Here is a 23410-nt window from a genome sequence, read left to right on the forward strand (position 1 = left end):
GGCTTCCTCCTTCCCTCCTTCTTCCTTCCCTTCCTTTCTCTATATCCTCCGCTTCCCTTCCTCCTTTCCTCCTTTTTTTTCTCTTTCCTCTATTTCTCTTCCTCTCCCCCCTTCTTCTTTGAAACAGTCTATGTAGCCCAGGCTGACCTCAAACTCATTATCTTCCACCTCCAAAGTGCTGGGGTTACATCTGAGCACCACGTCCCCCAGTAGATGCTGATAGCGCTCACGGGAAGCTTACTGCTCTTGGGGTAAGCTTGTCTCGAGACAGCACCTCCACCCTTAAGGTTGCTTTCAGGAGGCCAATCCTGAGACATAGGTACAAGGTGGCCAAGGCTTTGTATTTTTTTTTAATTTTTTTATTTGAGAGCGACAGACACAGAGAGAAAGACAGATAGAGGGAGAGAGAGAGAATGGGCGCGCCAGGGCTTCCAGCCTCTGCAAACGAACTCCAGACGCGTGCGCCCCCTTGTGCATCTGGCTAACGTGGGACCTGGGAAACTGAGCCTCGAACCGGGGTCCTTAGGCTTCACAGGCAAGAGCTTAACCGCTAAGCCATCTCTCCAGCCCCAAGGCTTTGTATTTTGTTTGCGAGTGTGTGTGTACTGCTTCTTGCAACATCTAGCCTAGCGCACCAGGACTGTGCACGAGGCCCAGGGCTTTGATCTTCCCATTGGCATCTGAGGATAAGGGTTGACTCAGAACCAGAGAGGGACCTAGAATCACTGAGCTTTGAGGTCTAAACTCTCCCCAAGAGCAGTCTGATCCAGCCCCTTCATTTTTCAGGTGGAGAAACTGAGGCCCAGAAAGGGACTTACCCATGATTTCACAAGAGTAGGAGACCAGGACCAGTGCTCTCCCGCTCCGTGACCACTGTCACAGCGGCTGATAGCAAGTCAACCAGATTTCTCTTGGCGGAGACCCTGCCAGTGTTTCTTATTCTTCACTTCTCACAACTGTATGAAGTCCTGTCACTGGCCCCGTTTAGGAGCACTGGAGGACACAAGGCACCAGGTGAAATGATGACTTAGTGAGGGTCACAGAGCCAGGAAGAAGTCGGGTCTGGATTGGATCCGGGTGCTCTGCCCTCAGCGCGGTCCCTTCCCTTCCTCTTGTCACTGCTCTAGCCTACCCTGGGGCTCCCAGCTGTGCCTGTTCCTATGAACTGGCGGAGACTCAGGTCTCCTGTCTCCCCACATTCAGCCTCTTACTCTTCCAAACTAGACTTCTCCCTTGCTTAAAATAATTAAATTCAAGGCTGGAGAGAAGGCTTAGCAGTGAAGGTGTTGCCTGCAAAGCCAAAGAACTCAGGTTTGATTCCCCAGGACACCCGTAAACCAGATGCACAAGGTGGCACATGCGTCTGGAGATCGTCTGCAGCGGCTGGATGCCCTGGCATGCCCATTCTCTATCTGCATCTTTCTCTTTCTCTGCTTATTTCTCTCTTTCAAATAAATTAAAAAAAAATTTTAAGTCAAATTTATTTATTTTTTCTCAATTTTTACTAACATTTTCCATGATTATAAAAAATATCCCATGGTAATACCCCCCACCATTTTCCCCTTTGAAATTCCATTCTCCATTATATCTCTCCCCCATCTCAATCATTCTCTCTTTATTTTGATGTCATGATCTTTTCCTCCTCTTATGATGGTCTTGTGTAGGTAGAGGCAGGCACTATGAGGTCATGGATATCCACGCCATTTTATGTCTGGAGGGAGCATGTTGTAAGGAGTCCTACCCTTCCTTTGGCTCTTACATTCTTTCCGCCACCTTTTCCTCATTAAATCAAATTTACAACAAAATATTAACATGTCTCTAATCTGTTCACAGCCCATCTTCCAGGCACCACAGCCTCTGGTTCCCTCTGCTCTTTACATTTTTTTGTTAACCTTGCAATGGCAAGTCGGGTCTCACCTCTTCTGGGAGGCCTCCTGAGCCAACTGTTAGCTGGAGATCCCTGGCCCTTCTGCAAACCTTAAGCATTGGGCATCTTTTTTTATTTGTTTATTTTTATTGATTTATTTGAGAGCAACAGACAGAGAGAGGAAGAGGGAGGGAGGGGGGAGAGAGAGAGGAAAGAGGGAGGGAGAGAATGGGAGCGCCAGGGCTAGAGCCACTGCAAATGAACTCCAGATGCATGCACCCTTTGTGCATCTGGCTAACGTGGGTCCTGGGGAATCGAGCCTCGAACAGGGGTCCTTAGGCTTCACAGGCAAGTGCTTAACTGCTAAACCATCTCTCCAGCCCATGTTGGGCATCTTTTGAGATGAGGCTTTTCATTTAAAAAAGGGCTGGGCACAGCGGTGCACATATGTGGCTGAGGCAGGAGAATCACTTAAGCCCAGAAGTTCAAGACCAGCCTGGGCAATATAGCGAGACCCCCTTCTCAAAATAAAATCACACCAAAGACCACAAACCCAAGGAAACACCTTGATTCGTTTTCACAAGCTGGTTTTAAGGAAGACACTCCCCATGGCACTGCCTGCAGGCACTGCTTTCCCCAGGAGTCTGCATCCTGACTTTGGACCTGTCCTACCTTTCCTAGACAAGGAAGCCGGGCACAGTAAATGGTCACCTGTGGCTATTCCTACTCTGCCTCAGCTGTGAGATCAAAGTTTAGTCTCTCTTGTGTGCTACTCCCCAGGAGCTCCGTAGCAAGGGGTTGGTGGCTCCCAGCTGGATCCTATGATGAACAGTGCCCAGTAAACATTCCAGTCTGTCTCTCTGTGTGCATTAGATAGTTCATTTTCTAACCCTACGAATGGGATTCCTGGTCCCAGGAGCCACACAATTAATGGGGTTTCTATGGGCCTCCGAATCAACCTGCACTCAGGAGTTGTTTTTTGTTTGCTTTTGTTTTAAAATATCTGTTTGCTGGCTCGGCGTGGTGTGCATGCCTTTAATCCTAGCAGTCGGGAGGCAGAGGGACGAGGATCGCCATGAGTTCGAGGCCACCCTGAAACGACATAGTGAATTCCAGGTCCGCCTGAGCTAGAGTGACACCCTTCCTCGAAAATCCAATAAGTAAATGAATAAAATACTATATCCGTTTGCAGCCAGGCACTCCTGAACAAAGCGGCTCCTGCAGGCCAAACTTAAGCCTGTCTGTGGTTTTGCTGACTTCCCAGGTCAAACTCTTTTCCGTCTGGGCTTCAGGAGTCCCAAGACCCCAGCACATCCCACCCGTGCTGGGGGTCTTTTAGGCCTGTATGTCTAGTCCTAGAGGGGCCTAGCTAGCCCCGCGGCAGGCCACGGACTGTCAGAGGCAGGGTGATGCCCGCGGGCCAGAGGCAAAGGCGGGAAAGTTGCAGACGCAGGGTGCGGGGTGGGCCCGCGGGGGGGGGGGGGCAGAGAAGCTCGGGTCCTCATTTGAAGGAGCCCAGGAGGAGCCCTGGCTGGCCGCAAGCCGGTCCCTTCCCAGGCGCTGGCCGGGAGGAGCCAGGCGGGCTGAGCCGCCGGCGGGGTGGGTGGGCCGGGGATCGGGTTTCGGGGCGCCGGGCTGGGGGTGGGCGGCGGCGAGCGTGGGGCTCGAGGGGAGGTCCCCGCGGGGAGGGAGCTCGGCGCCCCGCCCCCGCCGCGCCTCCGCCGGGCGGGATACTTGAACGCGCCGCGCGATCCGGCCCCGCGTTGGTTGCCGAGGCTCGGCCGAGCGTGGACCCCGCCGCCCGCCGCCCGCGCCCGCCGCCCGCGCGCCTTTGTCCGCCGCCGCCCGCGCCCGCCGGCCCCATGGAGCGCGCCGCGCCCTCGCGCCCCGTCCCGCTGCCGCCGCCGCTGCTGCTGCTGCTGCTGCTCGGCGGCCTCCCGCTGCTGGCCGCCCGAGGTAGGGGCGCCCGGGTCCCCGGGGGGGGGCCCCCCATTCCCCGGCCCGCGCGCCTCCCTAGTTGTGCCGCCGCCCGAACTCGGAGCGCTTGCGCCGCAACCCCAGGTGGCTTTTGCCCGGCCCACGCACTCCAGGGCTCCGATACCTCCATCACCTGGAGGACTTGTTTTAAAGACGGGGACCCCCTTCTCCTCCCACACCTTCCAAACCCACCCTCCCGCAGGCACATCCAGGCAGCAGCTGGGCCATGGGGGTGGGGAGCTCTTTGCAATGCAACCCCATTTGGTGCGTCTTGTCCCACGCCCCCCCCCCCCATCCTGTTGGCGCTGTTGAGCTCATCTTGCTCAGGAGTAAACTGAGAGAGGGAGATGAAAGTTGTCTGGGGGACAGCCGGCGGCGGCGCGGGGGCGGGGGGTGCACTAGATGAAATCAGAAAGCAGCTGGGAGGCTTTAGCGATGGAGGAGCTGGCCACCGCCTCCCTACAGCCCACTGGGACCCAGGATCCAAGGCCCTCGGGCTCCATGTTCAACCGAACGGGGAGGGGAGGCAGGCCACTGCCCAAACCGACCCTCTGTGTCTGGGGTGACCCAGGATCTCAGCTCGGAGATGAAGGCCACCCTCTTCCGTTCCTAATCCTCAAGGCTTGGTGAGAGGAACACAGGGCCAGTTGATAGAGAAGCTTCCGGAAGTAGAGCCAGGACCTCTGACCTCTCTGATGACTTTGGGGTTTGTTAACCAGGCCTGTCCCTCCTGGAGTCTTTGTTTCCGCAGGAGGCCAGTCATAGACCACCCTCTAATCACAGATTTTTTTTTTTTAAATCCCAGAGTTAGCATAGTTTCTTTTGAATTCTCAGATGACCGCCCTCCTCCTGGGTCAAAAGGTCACTTGGAGATAATGGAGGCAGGAGATTTAGGGAGTGGCTGCTGCGGTGGGGGGGGGGGCGGTAGATGTTTCCTCTCGGAGGAGCTCCGGCTGTTCTAGGCATTGGCTCCAGTCTTGGCACGTTCTGGGTCGCTTTTGGGGGTTGGAGACAGCGTGGGGGAGGCACAGAGCCCGTGTTGGTGCCAAGAGCCATGTGGACCCTGGAGGGAGGAAGTGGTGCTTGGGCAGGAGGAGCTAGTGAGCTGGGCATAAGCAAGCCAGGGCATTTGAGTCACTGCCAGGGAAAATGAAAACCCAGAGGGGGACTTTGAGTGTGGGGAGGGAGTTCCTGTTGGCAATGGAAGGGACTTCAGAGACCCCACATTGTACAGATGAGGAGAGAGGTCCAGAGAGAGGGCATGGTTCAACCCAGGTGCCAGGCCTCCCCAAGGCCCTGGGGATGGTTCTCTTGCCTGCCAGGAGAAGCCTTTCTGGGACACACGGGCACCGGAATTGGTAGCCTAGGGTGGTTCACTGCAGCAGTCATCCTTCACAGCCAGCCTCAGGCCCGGTGGTGCGCTTGACTGGACCTGGGCCATTTTCTTTCTTCTTCCTTGAGTTTGGGCCGGGGAAGTTTGGGGTGGTCTGAGAAAGAGGGTTAGAGGCTCTCTGGTTCCTCTCTGCAGCCTTCAGCCCTGTAAGGCCCCGTGACTCTGCCCTTGGGCCCCGAGAGCTGTGGGTTCTCTGACAAAGTGTGACCTTGGAGAACACAGAGAGTGTGCCCTGTTGCTGATCTGTGGCCCTGATCTTCCTTGCTAGGGCAGAGCTGGCTGTCCTGCACCTTGGTGGGGGGGGGGGGGGGCGCTCAGGAGAATAGGAGGGTGTTGGGAGAGACAGTTGTCTTTTCTCCAAGGCTTTCTTGGCCCCTGGTTCCAGCCTGAAAGTTTCCCGCTGATTAAAAGAAAGTCCTGTTGGGAGGGAGAACAAAGGCTGCAAGTACTTGGCAGAAACATGTGGCTGTGAGCTGCGCTCCTGGAAGCTTCCCAGGGAGGAGGTGGAGACCAGAGTGCCCCAGACAGGAAGATGAGGCTGTGAGGCCATCACTGGGGCCTCTCTTGACATTGCCCTATGGTCCCAACTTAGGCTACATGAGGCCCCCCCACTGGACTGTGGGGGACAGGAGTTGAGGGACCTAGCTCATTCATCATGTGGCTGTACAATGCGCTCCTAGAAGTTCCCCAGGGAGGAGGTGGAGATCAGAGCTCCCCAGACAGGAAGACAGGCTGTGAGGGCCTGGAGGGCATCAGTGGAGCCTCCCTCCGTATTGCCTTAGGCTCCCATCTCAGGCTACATGAGCCTCCCTGTGGACTGTAGGGGACTGGCATTGGGAAGCCTAGCTCATTCATCAGTCTGCCTAGGCACTTGTGGCTGTGAAAACTAGTTTGCCTGTTCTCAGGAAAAGCCCACTGGATAGCTGCTGGGTTGCTCCCCAATTTGTAAAGTGAGTTAAGGATTCCGACTTGTTAGGTTGAAGGTCAAGAGCAGCCAGGGTGAAATGGCTGTGTCATTAGCTATCATTCATGTCATCTTCTTTCCTGGGTAGGAAAGGATTGCTCCCCCAAGACTGCTCTGAAAGTTCTACGAACACTGGATTTCCCAGCCAGGAGCTGATCTGGAAGGAGACCCATCAGGGCCTCAGACTGCAGCCGTTCGGTCCACCCACCTGGGTGGTGGGTCATGCAAAGGCATTCGCTTAAATAGCTGTCGAGGGACAGCTGAGAGCCAGACATCGCGTGAGGTCTCCCAGATAAGGCAGAGATTAAGACAAGCTCAGACCTTTCCCTTCATGTGGTTCACATGCCCCAGGAGACCTGGAAAAAGCCAAGCCCTACTGGGAGGCTTCATGGCGGAGGCAGCAAAGGGGCCTGCGGGAGGAGGGCCCAGCCTACTGAGGCCCAGCTGTGTGGAGGTCTGGTCAGTCTTTGCTTTTGTTTCTTTTTGCTGTTTGCGTGGAGCTGCCGGGCACCATGAGATCACTTGTTCATTCATTCACAGACATTGGCTGGGGTGAAGCTGTGGGGCAGAGTACAGAGGGAAGCACAGCCGGCCCCGCCCTCCAGGTGCCAGGCTCCTGTGTGCTAAGTGCTGGGAACTTCTGAGAACAAAGACCTCTCCCTGCCAGCCTGTGTGCTTATGTGTGTCTGTGTGTGTGCTGGGGGTTAGGAGTCCTGGGAAGCAGGGCCGTGGCAGGAGTGTGCTAGCCCAGGGAAACAGTGGCCCCCAACTCCACGGCCTGCAGAGCTGCAGCTTCCAAGACACGTGACTGGTGGCCAGAGAGGTGGAGACAGATTCTGGAAGCCCAGGAGACCCTCAGAGCAGAGTGGGATGCGGAGAAGCTTGGCCTAATGTCCTGGCCTTGGGTTGGGAAGAGGCAGCCTGGGTTAGCTCCCCAGGAGCCGTGGGAAGGTAATTCTCACCTTCCCACCCGTGCCTTGCCTTCCTTCTCTTGTTGCCTCTTGCTTCTCTGTCCCTAATGAGTGGGGACGGGTGTGGTGTGGTTGGGGTTTCATGGTAAGTCTCGTTGGTTGACATTTCACCATAGTTCTGTCCTCCTCATTCCTGGGTCTCGAACCCCAACGCCCCCTGCCCTGCAGCTTAGAGAAAGTCATAGATGGAGTGACAGGCAGGATCCCTGCAGGTACAAACTCTGGAGGCCTCGGCAAGCAGGCGCGGGACCCCATGAGCTGCTCTCTAGGCCTCGGCCTTCTCTCGGGTCTGGGCTTGAGCAAGGGGGTGCCCGAGAGTGGACGCCTCCACATGAGCGGTCCTTTGTCCAGCCCATCGCCTCGTGCCGCTTTGACTGCCTCTTGTTTTGCCAGATGAGGACATCAGAGCACAACAGAACCCAGCCAGCTGCCACCTGGGACTGTTACAGCCCAGATAAAGGAAAGACTGTTTTGGAGGAAGAAAAGTGTTTTTGATGGGGTGGCTCTGGAGGAAGCTCCTTTGATCTCACCTTTTTGTTTTTGAATATATATTTATTTGTTAGAGAGAGAGGGGGGCAAATAGAGAGGTTGGGCGTGCCAGGGCATCCAGCCACTGCAAACAAACTGCATGCACCACCTTGTGCATCTTATGTTGGTCCTGGGAGAACCTGGGTCCTTAGGCTTCTCAGACAAACACCTTTACCACTAACCCATCTCTCCAGCCCTGATCTCTCCTTCTTTGTGGTAGCTCAGGCCCCACACAGTGAGACACATCTTCTGTCCAGCTTACAGGTGGGGAAACTGAGGTCCAGGTCTGCCCTAGAGGGGAAAACCCTCCATGCTGGAGTTAGAGCCGAACTTCAGGCCTCCAAGTCTCTTCCGTGCCACAGCTCAACAAGCAGCCTTTAATATATTAGTCCCTGGACTCCCAAGTCATTCAGGAGCACCACTGGGCATGGCCCAAAGTCTCTGCACCATTCACAGCTGGCAGGCTGACATTCTGGAAGCTTCCATCTGAGGAATGGAATAAAACCCCTCTAAGCAACAGCCTAGAATCTATGGTTGTGGAAAGACCACATGGCCGTGTTCTTACCATGCTTCAGGGAAGCTCTGTGTGTCTGGCATGTGATGTAGTGCACTCTTGACACTTGTACTTAGGCCGGCCCCATATTCTGCATCATAATCTTAGATTTTACTCACCTGGAAGAAACTTAGCTGCTTTTTTAGGAGAGACACAGTGTCCAATGACCAAGAGCTAAGCTATCTGGCCACTGGCTCACCAGAAGACAGGCAAGAGGTGCTGACTGGCTGTGAGGTATGCAGTACCCATGAGAAAAACTTCCCTAATTGTTTTAGATTGATGGTTTTGTCCTTTCCTGTGGTCAAGGTCCTGACTGGAGCATTTCTTCTGTTATTTCCTTCACCTTCTCAGCCATATACAGCTCACCTCCCAGCTTTACACAGCTTACCTCCCATCTCCACACAGTTCACCTCCCATCTCCACACAGCTCACCTCCCAGCTCCACACAGCTCACCTCCTATCTCCACACAGCTCACCTCCTATCTCCACACAGCTCACCTCCTATCTCCACACAGCTCACCTCCTATCTCCACACAGCTCACCTCCCAGCTCCACACAGCTCACCTCCTATCTCCACACAGCTCACCTCCTATCTCCACACAGCTCTCCTCCTATCTCCACACAGCTCACCTCCTATCTCCACACAGCTCATCTCCTATCTCCACACAGCTCTCCTCCTATCTCCACACAGCTCTCCTCCTATCTCCACACAGCTCACCTCCTATCTCCACACAGCTCACCTCCTATCTCCACACAGCTCTCCTCCTATCTCCACACAGCTCTCCTCCTATCTACACAGCTCTCCTATCTCCACACAGCTCTCCTCCTATCTCAACACAGTTCAGCTCCTATCTCCACACAGCTCTCCTCCCATCTCCACACAGCTCACCTCCTATCTCCACACAGCTCTCCTCCTATCTCCACACAGCTCACCTCCTATCTCCACACAGCTCTCCTCCTATCTCCACACAGCTCACATCCTATCTCCACACAGCTCTCTTCCTATCTCCACACAGCTCATCTCCTATCTCCACACAGCTCACCTCCTATCTCCACACAGCTCACCTCCCATCTCCACACAGCTCACCTCCTATCTCCACACAGCTCTCCTCCTATCTCCACACAGCTCACCTCCTATCTCCACACAGCTCTCCTCCTATCTCCACACAGCTCACCTCCTATCTCCACACAGCTCTCCTCCCATCTCCACACAGCTCACCTCCTATCTCCACACAGCTCATCTCCTATCTCCACACAGCTCTCCTCCTATCTCCACACAGCTCTCCTCCTATCTCCACACAGCTCACCTCCTATCTCCACACAGCTCTCCTCCTATCTCCACACAGCTCACCTCCTATCTCCACACAGCTCATCTCCTATCTCCACACAGCTCTCCTCCTATCTCCACACAGCTCACCTCCTATCTCCACACAGCTCATCTCCTATCTCCACACAGCTCTCCTCCTATCTCCACACAGCTCACCTCCTATCTCCACACAGCTCACCTCCTATCACGACACAGCTCTCCTCCTATCTCCACACAGCTCACCTCCTATCTCCACACAGCTCATCTCCTATCTCCACACAGCTCACCTCCTATCACGACACAGCTCTCCTCCTATCTCCACACAGCTCACCTCCCATCTCCACACAGCTCAGTACTGAGGAGGAGCCAAGGCCCCGAGAGGATTATTGAGGTATGTGGTTGGTTCTAGGCTGCCAGTTGGTGGTTTTTGTCAGATGTGGGTCTCATCATTGTTGCCCAGGTTTTTCTCAAAATCCTGTGCCAAATGACCCTCTTCCTTCAGCTCCTCACTGGGGAGACTGGGCAGTTTAAACCCATTTTGCTGCCTGCCCTTGAACATTTGACTGAAGGTTAGCTATAATTTAGCAGAGTTCATTCTTTTTTTAATTTTTTTTATTTTTCAAAGTAGGGTCTCACTCTAGCCCAGGCTGACCTGAAATTTACTATGTGGTCTCAGGTGGCCTCGCATTCAAGACCATCCTCCTACCTCTGCCTCCTGAGTGCTGGGATTAAAGGCGTGTACCGCCACGCCTGCCACATTCTTGATTTAAACTATCAGTTGCAGTAATAGTATAGCTAGATGACAAACATTAGAGATTGTAGCTGCTTGATGGAGTTTCTTCTCAGATTAAAAAATAAATAAATGGAGAGAAGATCCCAGATTTTCCACGGGGCTCTGTGCAGTGATGGGGTGTTGAGGAACAAGGAGTGTGAGTGGCCTTGGCTGGACACCCAGCGTGGGATTTTCTTGAATTGTTTCATAGACTTGGCAGCAGCTGGGGGGAGAGAAGAGGTGGTGATGGCCTGGTGTGCTGTAGACACTGCTGCAAAGGGTACCTAGGTGTCAGAGTGTGCGCACATGCCCGTGTGTGTGTGTGTGTGTGTGTGTGTGTGTGTGCGCGGTTGCTCAGTCTCACAGCCTTCTGCAGGTGGTGTTGGTTGGCCTGTAGCAGTCTGACCTTGGGCCAGATGCCATCTATGAGCACTGAACCTTGTGGCCTGTGAGGTATGGAATTGGGTAGAGCCTCTGTTAGCCATAACTCTCTTCTGACTCCCCAGCCTCACTTAGTCCTGGATGGGCACGGACAAGGCATCCTATGGTGTTACATGAATGGACAGGGTGAAAGGAAGGGATGTACCTCCGTGGGCCTTAGAGCGTCCCCAGCTTTTGTACTGAGGTAATAAGGCTCAGGATGCTCGTGTGCAGAGATCACCAGGTCCCCAGGCCAGTCAGCAGGGAAAGCACCTGCAGTGAGGTAGGAGGCCACAGCTGGGCAGATGTGCACAGCAGACCATTCCTCCCCCAACCCATGACCACCTGAGACACATGGAGAAGTCCAGCCCGGAAGCTTTTTGTTTGTTTGTTTGTTTTTGTTTTTGAACAATTTTGGAATCATCTGTACTCTGGTTACAAGGTTTCATTTTCCTTAGTGAATATTTTAACTGTTCTCATTTGGAATCCCATAGCTTAGCATGTAAACCATTGTATTGCCACTCTAATTACTTTCTGTGAATATATGATACAATGTAAACAAATTAGTTTCTTACGTTGGCTGATAGAAACAAGAGTTCATGGACATCTAATGCCTTTCCCAAGGAAGGATGGGATAAAATAAACTACAGAAGCTTACTTATTTTGTTATTTTTTGGAGACAGTATTTCAGTATATAGCCCAAGCTGTCTTTGAACTTGAGATCCAGCTGCCTCAGCCTCCTGATTAGCTGGAATTTATAGGGGTCTGCCAACAAGCCTGACTAAACACCAATTTTTTTAAATGACTATTTTAATTGTGGTGGATATATATCATATTAAATTAACTCTCTTAATGATCAGCTGTGTTCTTAGCAGATGCTGTAGGTGAATTCACACTGTTTTATAGCCATCACTGCCTTTTATCTCCAGAACTTTGTCACCTTTCCAAACAGAAACTCCATACCATTAAAGCACTAACTCCCCACTGACCATCCCTAGCCCCTGGCAAGCACAGTTAGGGATTCCATTCCTTAAGCATCTCATCTGTCCTTGTCCTGAGCTGCCAGCTCTGCCTCCTGAGCTTTATTTGATTTTCATGAAGACACTAAAGTTTGTTTATATGAAAGGAAACATATGAAAATAGCAATTTACCTTTCTAATTAGAAAGTGCCTTGGAAGGGGGGCTGCTGGCTTTGTGCTTGGGCAGGCCTGGCCCTGCCCTGTCTCTCGGAGGGAGACATGGGAAGACGTGGGTGGCTTTACTCCCTTTGGACCTCCTGCTCGTAAGGAGCTTGTTCTGTGTTGGCCGAGCCCGTCTTTTGAAGACCAGCCTGCTGCGGAGGGCGCCTTTGGTAGCTTCCTGAGCTTCGGTGCCCGGGCGTTGCTCAGGCTGTCCCCTCATTTCCCTGAGCTGTTCTCTTCCCGCAGCTCTGCCCCCCTGTAATGGGCCAGAGGTGCCAGTGCTGAGCCCTCCGGGGAAAGGGAAGCTCTTTTCTGGGGCTGTGAAGCCGTAGTTCTGGAGTCTTGGTGCACCGTAGCCAACACTGCAGTTGGCCATGGGCCACTTCAGCCTGGTGACCTTCTTTTCCAATTCCTGGGATAACTGAGGAAGCCCGGGCATCTCTCTCTCACACACGTGCACACAGACTCACACACACACACACACACACACACACACACACACACGCTTTTGGAGGTCAAAGGACCACCTCCGATGCTGGCCCTCACTTTCCTTGTGGGAGGCCAAGGCTTTTTGCGGTCCGCTGCTGTGAATGCCTGGGTGGCTGGTGTGCGAGCTTCTGGAGATCTTCCGTCATTTCCCATCTTGCCATTGGAGTGCTGGCATTGTAGGCACCCAGCACAGCACCCAGCTTCCTGTGGGCTCTGGGATCTGAATTCAGGTCCTCATGGGTACGAGGCAAGCGCTTGACCCCCCGTGCCGTCTCCCCAGCCCACCATCACTGTTTTAAGGGTGTCTGTACCGATCAACCCCGTTCTGTGGAGCCAGTGGGTGTACAGCCCGCAGCGGGTGCTGGGGGACAGTGACAGGGGAATGATGCATCTCTGGCCCAAGGAAGTTTCATCTGGGGCAGGGCAAAGTAGAGTACCTATGAAGGCTGCCAAGCCCAGCCCAATATTGGGGTGGGGTCAACAGAGTGTAGTCACTCGGTGCTCACTGAGCGCGGGGTACAGTTGGCCGTGGGCTGCTTTGGGCGGGTGTACTGTGGCTCTCGTGGGAACAGAGACACCTTAACATGTTTGAGGAGTCCTTGGTGTGACCGTGGGATGGCGATCACTTAAGGCGTGCTTTGTGATTGGGGGAAGAGGAACAGAAGTAGAAAGGATCCATCCACATGTGCTTTCACAACCTTGTGGTTTGGAGGGCCGGGCGTGGTGGCGCACACCTTTAGTCCCAGCACTCAGGGATGCAGAGGTTGGAGGATCGTTGTGAGTTCAAGTCCACCCTGAGACTACATAGTGAATCCCAGGTCAGCCTGAGCCACAGTGAGACCCTACTTAAAAAAAAGCAATAAATAAATCAATAAATACATAACCTTGTGGTCTGGTGCTGGGAGTCCCCTTTCCAGATCTCCAACCCAAAGCTTAGACAACTGCAGTGATGTACCCAGCAGAGGGGTGGGCATGGTCTGCCCATGCCAAGCTTCTTTTGCTGCCCTCATGCACTGCTCCAAGGACCACTGAGCCCTTCCAGACCAGGGTGGTCCTCGTGGGTCCCTTTCAGTTTGGGCTGGAACGCTCAGCACATCTCCAAGTGGACACTTCCTCCTTGACCAGAGGTCTCAGGCTGGAGCCTGTCAGTGTGGCTCAGCTGGCTGCTGACTGACACAGGCCCCCTGGAAACGCCCCTTGCTGCACTGTTTACTCATGGGCCGTGGGGCTGGGAGGCTCTGGGCAGTGATCCGCTACGTGCAGTCGGAGCGGGAAGATGTTGCTGCCCTCCCTGCCCGGCTTCCATCTCCTCCCAGGGCTCTGGCCAAAGCAAGTGGTTATGGCTTTAGAAATACAGACTTCTAGGCTAGGGACATGTCTCAGTGGGTGAAGGATATTCTGTGCAAGTGCGAAGGCCTCAGTTCAGATCCCCAGAACCCACGCAAACATGCGACGGCTGTGGCAGCCTGTCTGTCATCCCAATACTTGGGAGGTGGCGATGGAAACCCCTGGTTCCACCTGGCTGGCTGGACGGGCGGAACGGTGAGCCCAGGATTCACGTGACAGCAAGTGAGATGAAGAGCGATCAGAGAAGACACCCAGCGCCAACCTTTGGCCTCTGCATACACATACAGTCCACAGATGTGCCCTCACATACACACAAACATACATATACCTATAAACATGCAGATTTATGAGCCATGACTTTACGCTCAGAGCTGTGAGTTCTTCTCTGGTAGTGAAGTTCGGGATGTGACCTGTGTCCCCAGGCAGGGCTGATGGGTCAGGAAGTGGTGCCTTCAACTGTGTCACCAAGTATGCTCAGAATGGCAATGTGATTTGCAGAGTGCGAGGGGGTGGGAGCTGGTGAATGAATGGGGTCCTGTCCAGCACCTCCCAACTGGGGCTTATGTGTTACCGCAGGGACAAAGATGCCCTTCCTGAGGCCTCTCCCTGCCTCTCTGGCTGGTCACTGTCCAGCCTGGTAAGACATACTGCCTGGCTGACAGACACCCCCAGTCCAAGGAAGGTGAGCTGACCCAGGCAGTTGCAACAGAGGCCTGGACACGGCCTCTAGACAGCTCTGCTTGTGAGTTCCAGTCCAGGATTGTGCTGCTTAGAACATTTGAGCCACATTCCAGGAATATTCCAAGTTTCCAGGCTAACCCAAGAGCTCAAATCTGATTATCCCACTGAGTATGAAGTTCAGAGTGCCCAAGGTCCCCAGTAGGCATCATTTCAAAATAGGTTGGAATCTTTTCTACAGCTCAGGACTGAGCTCTCCCCCTGTGGAGTGGCTGCAGTCTGCTCTGGCCAGCGTTTGTCCTGAAGGCGCTGAGCGAGGCTAGGGTACGTCCAGGACGTGTGGGGCTCCCTCCTCACAGGGGGCCGGTAGACCCCAACTGGTCAGGACCTGCTCATGGCACTCATATGGTGCGTCTGGGATGTCGTTGCATTTCTCAAAGTCAGCAGAGGTCATGTGACCCCCATTTTACTTCTGAGGAAACTGGCTGAGAGGGTCCAGTGGCCTGACTGGGTCACAGAGAGAAGGTGATGGCACTGGCCCTGAAGCCCAAGTCTGTTTGACTCTAAAGCTTGTGCTCTTTCTCTCCTTTCCTCTCTTCTCCGACCCTCCTCTTCCTTCATTCCTTTTTGTGTGCTTTAACATGCTTTTTTGTGTATATGTTATGTGCCTGTGCGGGTTCGTGTGTTTGAGTGCGGGCACGCATGTGCCATGGCGAGCGTGTGGTCAGGAGGCAACTTCCACGGGTCAGTTCTCCCCTCCGCGTAGGAGGCAGGTCTCTTGTTCACTCTTGTGGTCCCCAGGCCAGCTGATCTGTGAGCTTCTGGGACATTTCTCCCAGTTTTGTCTCTCATCTTAGCACTGGCCTGCTGACATCCCAGAAGCCTGCAATGGCTTCTGGCTTTTACATGGGTGCTGGGGACCCAAACGCAGGTTCGCGCACTTGTATGGCAAGCACTTACCCCATTGAGCCATTCCTCCAGCCCATTTCTTGTTTGGCTTGTTTATTTGGAGAGAGGGGGAGAACGCCAGGGCCTCTTGCTACTGCAGACACGTGCGCCACCTTGTGCGTCTGGCTTGATGTGGGAAACCAAGCCCAAGTCATCTGGCTGTGCTAGAACGCACCTTTTACCTCTGAGCCAATCTCTCCAGACCTCTTGTATGTATGCATTTACACACATGCTATATTCTTGCGTCCTCTCGCCCCTGCTCCCATTTCCCCTGGGGTCCTCCTCCGTGGGTTAGGGGATTCACTGTGGAGTCATAAAGATTTCTGTCAGTCCCTACGGGGCAGTCGGGGGCATATGCCTCATGGTATTCCTACCCACTCTGTGGCTTTTATGATCTTTCCACCCTCTATTTCACAACATTCCTTGAGGCATGGCAGGCCTGTTGGCAGTCTGATTTAGTGTTGATTTTTATTTTATTTTATTTATTTATTTGAGAGAGAGAAAGAGGGAGAATATGGGCATGCCAGGTCCTCTGGCCACCGCAAATGAACTCCAGGTGCACGCACCACCTCGTGCATCTGGCTTCCGTGGGTACTGGGGAATTAAACCTGAGTCCTTAGCAGGCAAGTGCCTTAACCACTAAGCCATCTCTCCAGCCTGATTTGTTTGTTTATTTATTTTTTGAGACAAGGCTTTGCTTATGTTTCAGGCTGGCCTTGAACTTGTGGTGAGGCTCCGGCTAGCCTCCAAGAGTGTTCCTGCCTCACCTCCCAAGTGTTTAGGACCGCAGTGTGATACCACACCCAGCTCAACATGGATTCTTTCACCTCAACTCTTAGTTGCCATGTATGGACTTTTGTACCAAAGTGTAAAGGGATAAGGGACAGACCCACTGTCAGGACCTCTGGCTGGTAGAGAGAGGCAGAGAAACAGACCATTAGACATGTGAGATGAGTCTGGCCAGAGGTGGTGAGATTGGGAGCTCATGCCCCCAAGGCTGGCTTGGTGATCAGGGAGGCTGCAGAGAGCGTGGAGGAGGAGCCGGGCCTGAGAAGAGGCTTAGAGGAGACTGAGGCTCCTATCACTAATGCAGGCACCTTGGGACCCACTGTGCCAACCTCCCATGGCTTGATGGTGGTCTTCCTGCCAGTAGCTGAGGGGCACAGCCTACAGTGAAGCTGAGAGTCTGGATTGGCACGAGGGCCTGGATTTTCCACTCAGTCTGGCACCGAGGGCCTGGGCCAGGCAGCTATCTATCAAGGTGGCTCCCCAACCCCTTCAGTCACTGTTTTTGCAGAAGGCAGGGTCTGCGGCACTTAAGGGCAGAATCATCACCAGCCCCAGTTTCCTATCCACATGCTGAGGATGGAGACCCTCCCTCCCGTGGGTTGTGTAAAGATTTATTGAGAACCTACATATGGGTCCAGAAGCTGGTGCAGACATTCGGCAGACCTCAAGGTGTTTTGCAGAAGGGTTTGTCTGCAATCCTAATGGGTCAGGAGTTCAAGGCCATCCCATGAGACCCTTAAGACTTGGTGAATGCTTAGGAAGATTTAGCTCTGAGGTGGGGCACATGCCTGGCATAAATTACACAAATTACAGAACACTGGCTCCAAGGTTATCAAAGTATTTCGGGGCCTCTCTCCTTCTGAGACCCCTATTTCCAATCTCCCCTTGGGAGGTGTCAGGCCCCTGTGCCCTGGTCACTATGAGAGTATAGTTAGGTGGCACCTGGCCAACCTCCGTCAGAAGAACCCACCTTTCTTGTCCTATGGACTAGAAATCTCCAACATGTGGGCAGAGCTGGCACATGACCCTTGTGCTTAGGTCTCAGTGCATAGCTGGGCACTACAGGGCAGGCCCCTGGCCTTTGTGGAAGGAGTGGGGCCTGTGTTCCCAGCCAAGAGCTGGCAGAGTTCTCAGTAACGACGTGCAGAGTGACGAAGGAAGTGCTGCGTGTGCCCACTGCCCTTCCAGACCCGACCTGATGGTTCTAGCTGGTACCTGAGGAAGCAGATGGCTTGGTGGCCTGGCTGGGGTGGGAGCCGTGCGGGAACCCATCAGCTGTCCTTCTCCCTACACAGTCGGTGCAGATGTCTCCATGGAGGCTTGCTGTACAAATGGACATCAGATGGCCACTCAGCACAGGGACTGCTCGCTGCCCTACACCTCGGAATCCAATGAGTGCAGGTGAGTGCGGGTGGGTGCTCCTGCGAGTGTGGGTGAGTGTGCCCGTGAGTGCGGGTGAGTGCTCCTGTGAGTGCGGGTGGGTGCTCCCGTGAGTACGGGTGGGTGCTCCCGTGAGTGTGGGTGAGTGTGGGTGAGTGCTCCTGTGAGTGTGCCCGTGAGTGCTCCCGTGAGTGTGGGTGAGTGCTCCCATGAGTGCGGGTGGGTGCTCCCGTGAGTGTGGGTGAGTGCTCCCGTGAGTGTGCCCGTGAGTGCGGGCGAGTGGCCTGGTGGGCATTGTTTGGCAGAACACGCCCCTCCAGAGGGTGGTGAGGAAGGAAGGTGTGCCTCCATGGACCGTCTTTCCTCCATTCCTGAGCTCCTCACACAGGACTCGCTGTTCTGGCCACTGTGCTCACTGAGCGTCTATCCCCTCTGCCGGCCTGGAAGCAAGAAGGCCTGGTGTGCAGTTCAGCTTGCCATGCCTGCAGCTGTAGGCAAGTTGGTTTCTTCCCAAGGAAAGGGAAGTTGTCAAGTAAAGGAGTGGGCCTAGAAAGGGAAAAGGGAAATAGTGGAGCTTGGACAAAATCCAAGTGCCTGCAAAATTCAGGGTCGGTATAAGCTTAGAATAGCTAGTGACAAGAGGCAGTGTGGATCGCCACCATAAAAACAGCTAAGCCTTTGTGAAGCACCTACTGTGTGCTATGCGCTTGGCACCTTATCTCATTTTACCTTGTTGTCGGTCCCAGTCCAAAGATGTGTAAGGGCTGGGGAGGCAGAGACACGAGAATCCCGGGCTCACTGGCCAGCTAGTCTGGCCTAGTCGGTAAGCTCCAGGCCAATGAGAGACCTTGTCTCAAAAAACGTGGACTGTAGCTGGGCGTGGTGGCAGGCGCCTGTCATCCCAGCACTTGGACAGGATCTCTCACTGAACCTAGAGCTCACTGACTTGGCTAGACTAGCTACTCAATGAGACCTAGGGATCCGCCTGTCTCCTTTCCATGGGGTGACAGGTGGGCACCACACCTGGCATTTTATGTGGGCATGGGGGCTGTCTGAATTCAGGTCCTTATGCGTGTGTGACAAGCGCTTTACTTGTTGAACCATCTCCCCAGCCAGCTCTGAGAACATTTTCTCAGCCAAACCAGAGTCATGTCACAGACTCTGAGCCGTCCCCGCTGAGCTTGGAAAAGTGGGGTGAGGTTGAGAAGAATTCGGCTGGGTAGAAGGACATGGGATAGGCCGGCTCATTTTTAAATAGGTGTGAGGATTCTGTGGTGAAGCTTGGCACAGGGCTTCTCCCCTGTATGCACAATGGGGTCTCCTGACTCCCACCGCAGACATTAGTTCAATCTTCCTGGGTAAACTCCTACCAAGTGCCTCCCATTGGCCATGTGTTGTGCTGTGTGTGTGTGTGTGTGTGTACATGCATTCCTCTGGGAGCTGGAGAAGTGGGGGACATCCCCCCCCCCCCGGGCTTGCGCTCTGAGCCCTGTGTCCAGGGCAGCAGCCCCATTGAGAGCCCTGGCTCTGCCCACAGGATGGTGCAGGAGCAGTGCTGCCACAGCCATCTGGAGGAGCTGCACTGTGCCACTGGCATCAACCTGGCCAACGAGCAGGACAGCTGCTCCATGCTGCACAGTAACAACACCAGCCTGGAGGCCATGTTTGTAAAGGTGAGTGGCGGTCCAGGCTCTGGCCGGCAGCGCTGTGCTTTGGCACCACCTGCCCTTGTCCACCATTCCCTGTGAGCATCAGGGTCCTGGCCCGGGGGGGAGGGAGGACACTCAAGTGTCTTTCCCTCTTGTGGTTTAGTAGGAGCAACCCGCCACCCAAAGCTCCACCTGGGAAAGGAGGAGGTGTAGGTCCATTTCCTCTCGTTCCTCACGTAGAAGGCAGCAGTCAGAGCAGAATATGTCAGCAGTGGTCAAAGTCTTCTCACCGCCCGGGAGGCCCTCATGCTTTCAGTCCATGTGAACTTGGGTTTAGAGTTCACAACGGACCCCCACTAGGGCCCCTGATGGCATGTGATCTCTGTAACCACCCTAGAGGACGAAGTTGGAGTTCAGAGAGGTCCTCACCCCAAAGGGCTGTCCAGAGGCCTCGCCAAGGACTCTGAAGGGGTTCTGCAATGAACATAATCTGAATATATGGTAGAATCCCCTTTCCCAGGTGTCCCTGGGAGCCCAGGACCAGGCCAGGGTGCTGAGGGCTGCTGTGGTTGCAGAATCTACCTGGGGACGGGTGCCCCATCATGTTTCCAGGTCTGAGTACCACGTACGGGACCCTCACTGCCGGGTTAATGAGGAAAGTCCCTAGCTGGGTCTGGAAATGCCCCCTGGGCCTCTGGAGACTGTCAGCAGGATGTGTTGGGGACAGCAGCTCCCACCAGGAAAGTGGTAGAGGAATCGAGGAGCGAAAACCTGTTGTGCCAAGACCCCTGACCAGGAGCCAAGTCCCCCGGTCACCCAGGAGTCACCCAGAGAACCACCACAGAAGCCGAGACACTCAAATGTAAAAGTAACAGGTTTCTTTATTGCAAGCCTAGGCCTGGGCTCCGTCCCCACAGTCCGGCACAGCGGTGGTGAGGGAGAGAGCCCCTTTCTTTTGGGGGAAGGGGTTCATATAGGAATTCGAACAAAGAAGTAGGGGATAGATACATGATTGGTTGATTTAAACAGTTCTTACTGGCTTGGGGTTTCAGTGGTAAAGTTGGGGGCAGGAGCTAGAGGCACTCCAGGCAGATGAAGTCATCTCCATTGTCCTTGAAGTGGAGATTCCTCAGTTTCTTGTCTAAGCAGGTGGTTGGGGACTCCCCCCCCCCCCCCCCCCCCGCCGCAGTGGAGTGTTTCTGCAATGTCCTTGAAGTGGAGCTTCCTCAGAAACTTTAGGGGGAAAGGCAGCAATTAAGCAAGCAAAGTTTACAAAAGCACATTGGCCGGCTAGTTCTCTAAGTCAGGCCTGGGCCTTTTTTTTTTTTTTTTTTTCTTAAAATGGTTATATTTGGTCTCTCAAATCCACTCACCCAATCACGGTCTGGACTGGGGCGGGGGGAGGGCTGTGCACGAGAGTCTTCACACAGAAGGACACTGTGCAGTGGGGAATCAAGGTTTAGGACCACAGCCCCAGCACAGCCATGTGGACTCCATGGCAGGAGATGCCGGCATGAGGAGCTGGACAGGGCCAGAGTGGCCAGCTCGAGGGATGTCTGTCAGCCAGGACCTGGAGCATTCAGTGGTCACTTCCCTGGCAGGGCCTGGCTCTGTTGACGCTGTCTGCCTGGCAGGCAATTGCCCGTGTCCCCAGACTTAAGGGAAAGGAGTGTAGAGTGGCACAGAACATTCTAGCAAGAGTGGAAACAGATCTGGATGAGTGAAGTGTGTTTCTGGGAAAGATTACTCACCCCCGCAGAGGTGGCTGAGGTTAAAACAGCTCTAGTTCTCTGTGGCAGCAGACGGGGGAGAGGTGAGGGATCCTCCTGGTGCTATTCCAGGAGCTTTCAGGAAAGTTCTGTGTCTCCTTAGGACAACCACTTAGTAAGGAATGACCTTACTTTTTAAAAAATATTTTAATTTATTTGAGAGAGTGGGGGAGAGATCAGTAGGTAGGTAAATAATAGATAATAGATAGATAGGGAGAGTGTGGGTGCACCATGGTCTCTTGAAATTGCAAATGAACTTCAGACACATGCATCACTTTGTGCATCTGGCTTTACATGGGTGCTGGGGAATGGAACCTGGACCATCAGGCTTTGCAAGCAAGCATCTTTAACCCCTGAACCATCAGCCAGCCCCACCAGGGCCTTGGCACGTATCTGTTAGTGTGCTCCACAGCACTCAGGCTAAGGACCCAGGTGTGACTTTTAGGCTCTGAAGTCCAGGGGACAGGAGGCCAAGTCCCATGTAGCAGACAGCTTCAGGTTCACTGAGATGAACTTCCAGACCAGGCACAGTTATGGAGGAAGGGATATTTATTAAAGCCTACAGATCCAGGGGAAGTTCCATAAATGGCAGAAGAAGCTGGCCTGCCTTCACAGGACCAAGCAGAGAGAGAGAGAAGCACAAGCCAAAAAGCCAAAAAGCCACAGCACAGTTCAGAAACTCCTGCTAGGCACACTTTGCTATCTTTAGATTGAAACCTGAAACCTACCACCACACCTTAAGATCCACCCAGTGACACTGCCTCCAGCCAGGTGGCTACAGAATGCAAACTACAAACAATTGAATATATTAGGGGCCATCTATTCTATTCAAACAACCGCATTCTACCTTTTGCTTGGTCCCTTGCCGCTTTTGTGCTTTTTGTGCTTTTACTTTTACTTGGTGCCCCACCCCCGAACTCGAGGGGACAGAGAGTCATGTGCTCGTTCTTCCTGGCAAAGTACAAAAACTCCATCACAGAAGTCGCCTACCTCAGGACCTCTGCCTGCTCCCTCTTCCTGGAGGTGAATGGGTCTGGCCAGGGACTTCTGGTCAGGACAGATATGCCCAGGGGGACAGGGAGTGAATGTGCCTGGCCTGGAGTTACCACACAGGGCAGAGACGCCCTGGGGGACAGTCTGTGAATGGGCCTGGCCAGGAGCTGCTGGCCAGGACAGGGATGCCTACAGTAGGGATAAGGAGGGAAATGAGTGTTTGCTGGGCGCCAGGCCCTGTAGGTCCTTTTGAAAACCAGACCTAGGAGTCTTGGGGTGCCAGACAGGCTTTCCTATGCACGGTTCACATTTAGATGAAATGCCTCTATTAGAGGTGCCTCAATGTCCAGGGGGCATGGACAGAGGAGCATGACAAGCATGTTCCCGAGGCTCCTATGGGGTCTTGTGAGCCACTATTCAGCCTTCCTGTCCCCAATCTTTACTCTGTTCACAGAGATGCTGCCACTGTTGCATGCTGGGAAAGGTGGCCCAGGCCCGGGAACAGAGCTGTGAGCCCAGCCTCCTGGTGGGCTACCAGTGCGGGCTGGTATTCCGCGCCTGCTGCGTGAAGGGCCTGGAGAATTCAGACTTTGCCCCTGGGGATGGCAGGGACCTCCAAGAACCAGGTAATTCTCTCCTCTTCCTTCTTGGGCAGTTTCCAGGCGTCTCTAGGGTGGGTCTGTGTGCTTTCAGTTGTCCCAGCCTATCCATACCATATCCTTGGGTTCAACTAATGACAGTTTTAAAACTTTTGTGTGTGTGTGTGGTTTTTTGAGGTAGGCTCTCACTCTAGCCCAGGCTGACCTGGAATTCACTATGTAGCCTCAAGGTGGCTTCGAATCTTCCTACCTCTGGGATTAAAGGTGTGCGCCACCACACCCAGCTCTGAAACTTTTTGTTAGCAATTTTCATACATATATATATATATATAATCCCTTCTTCTCCACTAGTTGCTCTTCTGCTTTAATGTCTTTTTTTCCCATCCTCTACCACCCTTGACAGAATGTTGATGGGCCTGACATCTAGTGCAGATAGTGACAGTTGCTGTGAGGTCATGAACGTAACAGCCACGTCATGTCCAGAGACAGTGCTCCCCAGCACTCCCTCCCCCCCCCGCCCCGTCCCCTGACTCCTCCTCTGCAGCGCTCCCTGAGCTTGGGGGTGGGGTGATGTAGATGTCTCATTAATGCTCATCAGCACATGGACTAGTTTGGAGTCTCCCCCAGTGGTCACCACCATTTGCAAAGTGGAACTTTTCTGACCAGAGGTAAGATAAACACTTTGCACAGGCATAAACATGCATAGAGGCCCATTTGATGGGCACAACATATCCATTTAGTCAAACAACCGTAGTAGCTTCCCTCCTAGGACCTGAGACTCCCCAGCCATAAGCTTTTGACTACGAGCTACAGACTGAAAAGAGTGGAGAAAAGAAT

The 23410-nt window shown here is 53.7% G+C and overlaps 1 protein-coding gene across 1 annotated transcript in view; it reads left to right on the forward strand.

Moving 5' to 3' along the window:
- Positions 1-3729: 3729 nt before the first annotated feature.
- Positions 3730-23410, forward strand: part of Fbln1 (fibulin 1) — an 89474-nt gene continuing 69793 nt past the window's right edge. The window contains exons 1-4 of the mRNA XM_004650388.2: positions 3730-3823; positions 17479-17584; positions 19101-19236; positions 22429-22600. Coding sequence (XP_004650445.2) covers positions 3730-3823; positions 17479-17584; positions 19101-19236; positions 22429-22600 — 508 coding nt within the window. The remainder of the gene's footprint in view (positions 3824-17478; positions 17585-19100; positions 19237-22428; positions 22601-23410) is intronic.

Source organism: Jaculus jaculus, chromosome 6 (genome assembly GCF_020740685.1).
Source record: "Jaculus jaculus isolate mJacJac1 chromosome 6, mJacJac1.mat.Y.cur, whole genome shotgun sequence".
Classification (NCBI taxonomy): Eukaryota; Metazoa; Chordata; class Mammalia; order Rodentia; family Dipodidae; genus Jaculus; species Jaculus jaculus.